A 9,430-nucleotide genomic window follows, 5' to 3' on the forward strand; every position below is an offset into this window, starting at 1 on the left:
GCCCGTCATCTGACCGATAGCAGACTCCAAACCACAGTTGCTAAAAGATAAGGGATTATCAAATATTATTTTAAAAATGTGTTTATTGTGTGACATTCTCTTTAGTAGAGATATCTTTCTGTCCATTGTAAATACTCTTGGGTTCTCATTTTTACAATCAACCAATGGCACCTTCATTGAGGAGCAAGTTAAGCTTCTTCTCAGCAGCGTTAAAGCACCTCCAGCAGAAGGAGGGTGTGGTGCAGCTGTAGACATTAGAACTTAAAACAGAAGCGGAAACAGTTCCCGCCCAAGCAAGCAGGAAGTGCTAACCGAGGGCAGGAATAGCTTTAAGTACAAAATAGATGCTCTGCAAAATAATTACGTTTACTGGTTCATGGAGCTGTAGGGTGGAAATAGCAAGGAATTAGTAGTTGGAAGAACAGAATGTACATTTAGACTACATGTGATCGCTTTCCGGCTCAATAATATTGGTTAGATCCTGTTACATTATGTGATTGGGTTCCAACTTAAATGCTATGGCTTGCAGTAAAGCACCATGGTTAATGTGCAGGGGTGTTTTGAGAGGAAAACAAATAGCCTTTGGTAATGAAAGGCAAACTGATATATTTGATTTGGATGCAAAACATTTTAGTGCTTTAGATTTTGTTGTCGATTTTCAATAAAGCATGGTGCGTTCCACAGATTTATGGCTAATTCTATACAAGGAGGAACTTCCAAGCCACTTATTAATATATTTGAGTATGACTGTGACACATTGTTTATCCAGGTTTGTCCATAACTCAAAGGGAAATAACTTTGTGATTTTTTAACCCCAATTACATTGTCTTCTCCAAGGTTTTGGTTTTGTGTTTCTGAGTGTCCCGGGGGGATTCCCTTACATCAATGCCAGGAGATACTTGTCTGACAATTACGCAGTTATATTGATTATTAAAGAAGTGCCACACCGGAAACAAATCAATCCAATGCAGCCTCCAATCTATTTCATGACTGGAGCCTAAACCTTTATTCTTCCTCATTTAATTACCTGTGTGCTGTGACATGTGGGTTCACTTCAAGTTTGACCACGTGCATGAAATTGAGTGGAAGAGACCCTGGAGTCTGTGTGTGTGTGTGTGTGTGTGTGTGTGTGTGTGTGTGTGTGTGTGTGTGTGTGTGTGTGTGTGTGTGTGTGTGTGTGTGTGTGTGTGTGTGTGTGTGTGTGTGTGTGTGTGTGTGTGTGTGTGGGTGGGTGGGTGTGTGTGCGTGTGCTTCGGCGTGTATATGTGTGTGTGTGTGTGTGTGTGTGTGTGTGTGTGTGTGTGTGTGTGTGTGTGTGTGTGTGTGTGTGTGTGTGTGTGTGTGTGTGTGTGTGTGTGTGTGTGCGTGTGTGTGTGTGTTTGTGTTTGTGTATGTGTGCGTGTGTGCCTATTCTGAGATTCCGAGAGTTATAATATCGCAGACAGCTGGGCAATCGGTAAGGGGAATTAATTAAACCTCTTAATTAGCCATTAAGTCTCTAAAGATCCTCTCATGTTACACCAATGAGACCAATTACTCAGAAACGCACCCGAGCGGAAACATTCCATTTGCCATTCTCAGCCTGACATGTGATTCTGTCACACGTCATCACAGCCTCGTGTCAATATAAATGGTAAAATAGGTACTATGTCGTTGGTACCACCACACATATAAATGTTGATGTTTTATTTTCTCCCATTTTCTTCTGAAAACCTTGAGCTCCAGGGATAAGTGTAGCTCAGGGTTTAGTGGCCCCCTGTAGACCGATGCATAGGGTCGGTACGAGGGGGCGGGGGGCAGCTGGAGGTCTTTGATAACAGGAAGAGATAAAAAAAACAACAACACAAATAATTTACTGCACTGCAGAGATACAGCAGACCCTACTATAAATCTCCACCGCCTCACAATTGTACTGCAAATAAATTGACATTATTTGAAATACAATAGAATGACACATCGATATTTGAACAAAACAAAGTAAGTAACAACAAAGTGAGTAAGAAAGTAACATTTAAGCCGGCAATAGTACATAGATCTCCTTCAGAACGGGCTAGCAGCGAGCATGTTTTTAAATCATGTATTGGACTGAGGGCGATGGGGAGAAGATGGACAGCACTTTTGATGTATCAATACACATAATCAACATAATTGTATTTTTAATTGTATTTAACCATTTTCTGCTTAGTTATACCATTTCTTATTTGGTTTGTATGGATTTTGCTGATGTCAATCATTAACACAATCATTCATAAAATATAATGAAAAGATACAACTTAATGGACAATACGCCATTAGGGCATAATAGATGGCGATAAATAGATTGATTTTAAATGGAAATGTTGTAGCAGCAATTCACATCAATGGAAAATAACACGCATCAACTACCAAAACACAGACAATTAGGAATGTAAAAAGAAAGAGCACAGAATTGCAAAGAAAGTATTACCTCCATCTTATTCATATTCACTCAGTACCAAAAGCAATGATGTTTATGTGTGCAATCGCCTGTACGGTATCAGTGTGTCCTATATGCTAAGGTAGTATAACTCTGCCCTCTACAGGATTTCAGCTGAACACTACAACATGGCACATCCATCCATACACGCGCATAGGCTTCTGTGATGGTCGCCCATATGAGGGATATTAATCATTTTTGTTGGTGTTTGTGGTGCATATATTTGCCAAGACAAACACATGTCCATGAATCTGTATACTGCAAGTCTGAGGATACATGTTGCAAGTATTAAGGGTTGGGAGGATGACTACATGGAAGGGGGGGGGGGGAGACACAAGATGGAGAAGGGGCTGTCCACCCACGGGTCTGTTGTGATGGGATGATTCAGAGTCTAAACAGCATATGGTGCCTCCCTGGGCATCAACACACATTCTACATGTCCAGCAACACAACCACACATACACACACACTCATACTCTTACACAGAGACTAACAGTCTCTCTCTCTCTCCCTCTCTCTCTCTCTCTCTCTCTCTCTCTCTCTCTCTCTCTCTCTCTCTCTCTCTCTCTCTCTCTCTCTCTCTCTCTCTCTCTCTCTCACTCTTCTCTTTCCTCTTTCTCTGTCTCTTTCTCTCACTATCTCTCTCTCTCTCTTCCTCTCTCCTCTGTCTCTCTCTTTCTCTCGCCTCTCTCCCTCTCTCGCTCTCTTCTCTCTCTCCTCTGTCTCTCTCTCTCTTTCTCTCGCCTCTCTCTCTCTCTCTCTCTCTCTCTCTCTCTCTCTCTCTCTCTCTCACTTCTTTCTCTCCTCTGTCTCTCTCTCTTTCTCTCGCCTATCTCTCTCTCTCTCTCTCTCTCTCTCTCTCTCTCTCTCTCTCTCTCTCTCTCTCTCTCTCTCTCTCTCTCTCCTCTCTCTCTCGCACTCTCTCTCGCACTCAATTTCTCTGCAATGTTAAGCATAAATTACACTGACTAACCTCTCTAATGTTGAGTGTGAGTAACAAGTATAATGTTTACACTGTAAATTGCTTTAAATAAACTGTTTCTTCTGAAATGGACCATTGGAGGACCATTGATTCAATATAAAGGTTCTCTGCTTGGTATCTTTATTTCAGTAATCAAACTGTATCTTTTAACCAATCTGTGGCCCATGGACAATCCTTCAGAGAAACGTAAGTCATTTTTAAAATGATTGAATTGGATCAACAGAACTCCTTCTCTGTGATGCTGTACTCTGCCGTCCTCCTCCTGGGGGAGCAGCCCCCGGCCACCATCTTGATTCACCATTACATCATCACCGGGAGTGTCCTTCACTTGACCCCGCGTGGTGGCACTCAAACGGCTGAGCAGCACATGCATCAATGAGATGATCTACACTGCATGCGCGATTGATTCTTCAGCGGGACTTAGCCATTATTGTGAGGCACTAGAATGGTCATTTTGCTTAATTTTTATTTCTAAAAGGCCGTTTGGTATTTGAGAAGTGACAGGCTCTGTTGAGGTTGTGTTTTGTTTCCTCTAATCCTCCGAGGGGGCTTATTGTCCAGAGAGCTAGGCTACTGGTTATCAGCCAGTTAAAGTCAATATGGCTGCCAAGATATATGGCCTTCTGGGTCTCCCCTCTTGAATTGATTTGCCCGAGAAGGGCTTAAACACAACAATAAATAAATAAGCCATGATTACAAATCACTTAACTTGGAGCTTTTGATTACACTTGTTTCATTAAAATCAAGATAGAAATTAAATGCTTTGATTGATAGTTTGATGATTGCGATAGTGATTGCGAACGAAAAGGCCGCAATTCCGTTCGTCAAATTTGAAAATTGTCTTAGAAAGGCCAATCATTTGGCATAAGTGTGCGAAAAGTGAAAGAGTCCCAAATACTGTTATTAATATAAAACAAAAATGTAACACGTACGTTTATGTGTTTTTGAAAGATTTTTCTCAATATATGACTCAATCAGTACGTTTACATGCATAGCTTAATCCGATCAAAGCCATAGTTCAACTATGCTCCTCAATCGGACAACTACAATTGTCCGAGTATACATGGCGGTGAGAAAATTGATTCATTGCCCGAAGCATTTCATTCCCCGGTACGATAGGTGACGCTGTACCCATTTCAACTAATAGGGTCACTGGCTGACCTCGCAACAACAAACATCTCCCAGCTTTTTTTTTCCTCTTGCGGAGGAACACCCTCTTTTGGTTGGTCCCACTCGCTATTCTGAAAGTAGAGCAAGTTCAGTGAGGCCGACCGTGCTACTCGACAACAAAAATGGCTGCGCCCGTAAAGAGATTTATATTCATTGCGACTAGGACGTACCCGCGTACCATACAAATGGATTACCCCATAACACTGCTAGAGAACGAGAATATTTCTACATCCGGAACGTCATGCACTGGGGCGTGGCTAGGCTCCCATGATGCGGAAGTAATCTCTCCTTGATGTTTCCCTGCCCTGCGCCAATAAGCAGTTTTCATAGGAATGAATGGGCGCTATGTTTTAATCCGCTGTCCTTTTCTTATAGGTCCATGCTACCGTCTCCTTCTACTTCCGGCTCACGGCCCACGGAAAAGATTGCGAGGATGCGCAGAACGCGAAATCAGATTCCAATCGAATTGAACGTGTACATGCACGCTTAATGCGAATAGCAATCGAATAATCTAGGGGTCTTAATCCGACTATGAGTGACCCGATTCGATTCGATTTTAGTCAGACTAAGGTGTATACGTGCATCTTGATAAGCCAATCATAGTCGGACTAAGACAATAATTACATTTTCTTGAGTGACATGTAAACGCACTGAATGAATGTGGATCAGAATCCCAGTCCCAGGGTCCACTGTGGACCAAGTGAAAGCCCCCTGGTGAGAAACTGCCTTATGTATTATCAGAAGCCAAACGGACAGACTTTGACCCTGAGTCGCAGCCTCCAGAAAACAGAGATAACATCTGTCTCTCCTCCACCACCACGCAGGCCTCCGTCCGCATGGCGGGGCGCGTCTGGCCCAGCCATCCCTACCACTGAGTCACGCACCGCAGACCTGCCTGCACAGACCCTGTGGTAGAAAATATTCGCCAAATGTTAGAAAATAATAGTGGAGAGGACTGTACCAGCAGGGGGAAGAGGGGCAGGCTCCCCCCCGCCCCTCCCCCACTCCTCCCTTCCTCCCCAAACCCGCTCACCCACCACCAGGACCTCCATGTTCCCAGGTGCTCTCCAAACCATCCACCTTCAATAAGACCTCCTTCTGGAGCTGTCGCAGTTTATTCCCTGCATGCACTTGGGTTTCCTCTCTCTTTCTCTCTCTCTCTCTCTCTCTCTCTCTCTCTCTCTCTCTCTCTCTTTCTCTCTCTCTCTCTCTCTCTCTCTCTCTCTCTCCCTCCCCCTCTCTCTCTCTCTCTCTCTCTCTCCCTCTCCCTCTCCCTCTCTCTCTCTCTCTCTCTCTCTTTCTCTCTCTCTCGCTCCTCCTCCCGTTGCGATGCGTTTGGCCCCAAACAGCGCTCCACCCCCTCACCCCAGCCCTTCCCCACCCCTTCATCACACAGGGAGCGTCTCCTTCCCTGAATATGCAGATCGGTTCATTCAGCTGTAGTTGCTCTCTCTGTATAATGCAGCTGCAGCACTTTCAAAGACTGAGAGGAAATGCTTACGTGGGTGTTTTTCTCTTCCTTTTTTTGTGGTGGGAGGTGATGGTGGGTGCAGAGGGGCTGGTGTGTGTATGTTTTGTTTTTTTCTTTGGTGGGGGGGGTTGAATGCGGGGGTCTACCGTGGGGGGTGCCTCAGTCCATCAAGGCCTGCAGCCAGAGATGCGTTTTAAAGGGTGGGTTGAGGCGAGCAGATCTAATAGCAGATACTAATACAGATTAATTCAACTAATTCCTTCTTTGTTGATAAGTCATTATTTTCATTGTGCTTTTCAACATGGCTTAGCAGCATCTGTTTGTACTGATAGGCACTCTGCAACTTACCTGGCTGCAGCCTCTGCAGCAAATATTTCTTTAACATATTCCGAAACAGCTGAGGAGGCAGGAAAAAATGCTGCATTTAAAGCAGATCCTTCCAGAATCAAGGCACATGTAATGACTTCAGAGGAGCAGCCCCCCATTAGCATTCCCTCCCTGCTAGCCATAGTTTGCACAGTCTAGAGGGTGAGTGGTAATGCTGATGTGGTTCCACTGTAAAACATCATGCAAATACACTGGCATATTAGCATTGTGCTAACAAGTATCTGTCAGCAAACATGCACAGTCAATTTAGTGCATTGAGGACACATGTAGACCTACTGCTAACAAGATCTTGCTTTGTCACCATCCTTGTGAGAGGCATCCAGAATAAGCGTCCAGAATGTATAATTACAATTAAATTCACATCATTAATAATCACATATAGAAATAAATGATAGATGATAAAAGACAGTGGCGTGGACGTTGAATTAGCCTCCATAAAGCACCTTGGACGCATATGTTGTGTTTTTGATGAAGGACTGAAAGCAGCGGCTGAGTCGGCATTATAAAGTACACAGCGATGATGCGTACAATACTGTAGTTATTTCCCCACCTCCATTTCTGTGAGGCTTTCTGCAGCCTTAGCACTAAAATGTGATTCAAGCTTTCTGTGAACAAGTGTGCTGCTTGCCAACACAAATGACAGCGGCGGAACGGGCCGCGAGCCATACTCCTCTCTTGACTATTAAGACCGAAAAGCAATCAACTGGCCGATCAATACAAACACAATCTGAACTATTATTGATTATCAAGCCCTACAGAATGGGTAATAATAGTTATGGACCTGGCTTCATACACTCCGTGGGGATGGTGAGCCCTCACAACACAGTGGAAACACACCGACGGCGGGGAGGGGAAGAAGTGATGGAGCTCGGTGTTTCATCTTTATTTGTGTCTTTCTCCCTCTCTCACGGAGAGTCCTTTGTACAAAGCTAGCCGGACAGCTGAGCAGCCATACTTCAGCGGGCTACGAGGCTTGCTGCTCCTCAGCCCAGCATGCTGCAGTCTCATCACTCACTGTAAGGCAGACCCTTACTCCATCAGCTGCATTTGAGCTTTCGGGCAAGTCAGCAACTATCTCCCTTGTACGAACACACACACACACACACACACACACACACACACACACACACACACACACACACACACACACACACACACACACACACACACACACACACACACACACACACACACACACACACACAGACACACACACACAGCTGCGAGTACACGCACACACACACACAGACACACCAACACACACACGCACAGTCGCACACGCGAGCACACGCACACACACACACACACATAAACGCACACACACGCACATGCATAAAATCATACACACACGCACATGCACATTGACACACATTCTCACACACACACACACACACACACACACACACACACACACACACACACACACACACACACACACACACACACACACACACACACACACACACACACACACAAACACACACACAAACACACACACACACACACAAACTCACATATACACACATATACACATACAAACACAGAGCTCCTGCACAAAATAAAATCTATGGGTGGGAGCCGCCAGGGGCCCTTGGCTGTCCTCTCAGCCCCCAGTGGGGGGGCCTCTGGGGGAGTTTAAGCCCTAATCTGAGTGACAGGCCATAAAGTAACCTAACGAGGTGGGCAGTAATCATCCTCCTCTAAGATGGAGGTGCACAGAGACACTGCAGCACTTTGGCCATTAAGGGGACGAAGCTTCTGTCTTCTGTGTGTCTCTAAATACAAGTCAACGTTAATCTTTCAATTACGCTGCTGGCCTCGCCTCCCAACATCATCATCACTTTCAGGAAGGGTTATTAGATTAGCAGGGAGAACGATGCCTGGACCCTCTGTGAGGAATCCTACCCTCACTGGATCATAAACGAGCTGGACTCTATCTTTGATGCAGTGCTCGTGAAGATAAGCGCTGACGGCGCTGGCCGGGTTCAGTTCCAACACAAACAACCTTACTCCCGCACCCTATTATCAGTTTGTTGAGAAGCTTATGGCCGTGCGATTCAGTGCAGCAGCGACCCTATGTAGGGGAACGAAGATAAACTCAACAGTAATGTCACTTGGGAAAAACAATAGCTCCAAACCAGATTTGAAAAGAGCAAGCTATTAATATATGAGCGACGTGTATATAAAGGAACTGCCCGGAAAAACACACGTGCGCCTCTATGTACTCGCAAAGTATGTTTTCCTCTCTAAGATTCCGGATTTAGTCCATCTTTTCACGGTTTAATGGCTCACAGAGATAATGAAGTGATTTAAATTCACGGTCACGGCTTGGCGGTGGAGAAACCAAAACGACCTCACCGATAGCGGCCTCCATCACGGTGTGTGTGGCTTCCGGCAGCGGCGGGCCTACGTGAACATGAATTATAACACAGTGGTGGTTTGACCGTGTCCACACTCACATGGGCGTCCAGGAGGTCGATGCTGTCCAGACTCTTGCTCCGGTGGATGCGGCCCTTGATGCGCCGCAGTGACGGCTTGCCCTGAAGAGTGCTTGTGGAGGAGGAGGCTGTGATGGACCCGGCGGTAGGGCTCGGGTGTATCCTAGTGTGTGTGTGTGTGTGGGGGGGGGGGAGGGTAGAGGGTCAGAGAAGGACAAACACACAGTACGTTAATACCAGCGCACTCGGGTGTGTCAGGGAGGACACTATGCAGTGGTGCTCGGCCATGGACTGAGAGGAGGGAGTGGATAGGGCTGGAGGCCATGCAGGCCTTCTCCAACTCAACAATACGCTTATCGCTTCCGTGTCCGAGCTTTTTCAAAAGACCATATATACCCACTGGGGGCGGACGCAGGGATTCAGAGGGTCTGTAGAGCAGTGGAAGGCCACGAGGCCCTGTAGTGTGGAGGAGCCAGCCATTCAGAGGGTCTGTGGTTCAGTGGAAGGCCACGAGGCCCTGTAGTGTG

The 9,430-nt window shown here is 45.7% G+C and overlaps 1 protein-coding gene across 1 annotated transcript in view; it reads right to left on the minus strand.

Annotated features, from left to right (window-relative positions):
* Positions 1-9,430, minus strand: part of tjp1b (tight junction protein 1b) — a 50,008-nt gene that overhangs the window by 34,687 nt on the left and 5,891 nt on the right. The window contains exon 2 of the mRNA XM_056598525.1: positions 8,925-9,066. Within this exon, the coding sequence (XP_056454500.1) occupies positions 8,925-9,066 (142 nt within the window). The remainder of the gene's footprint in view (positions 1-8,924; positions 9,067-9,430) is intronic.

This window comes from Gadus chalcogrammus, chromosome 9, assembly GCF_026213295.1.
Source record: "Gadus chalcogrammus isolate NIFS_2021 chromosome 9, NIFS_Gcha_1.0, whole genome shotgun sequence".
NCBI classification, from domain to species: Eukaryota; Metazoa; Chordata; class Actinopteri; order Gadiformes; family Gadidae; genus Gadus; species Gadus chalcogrammus.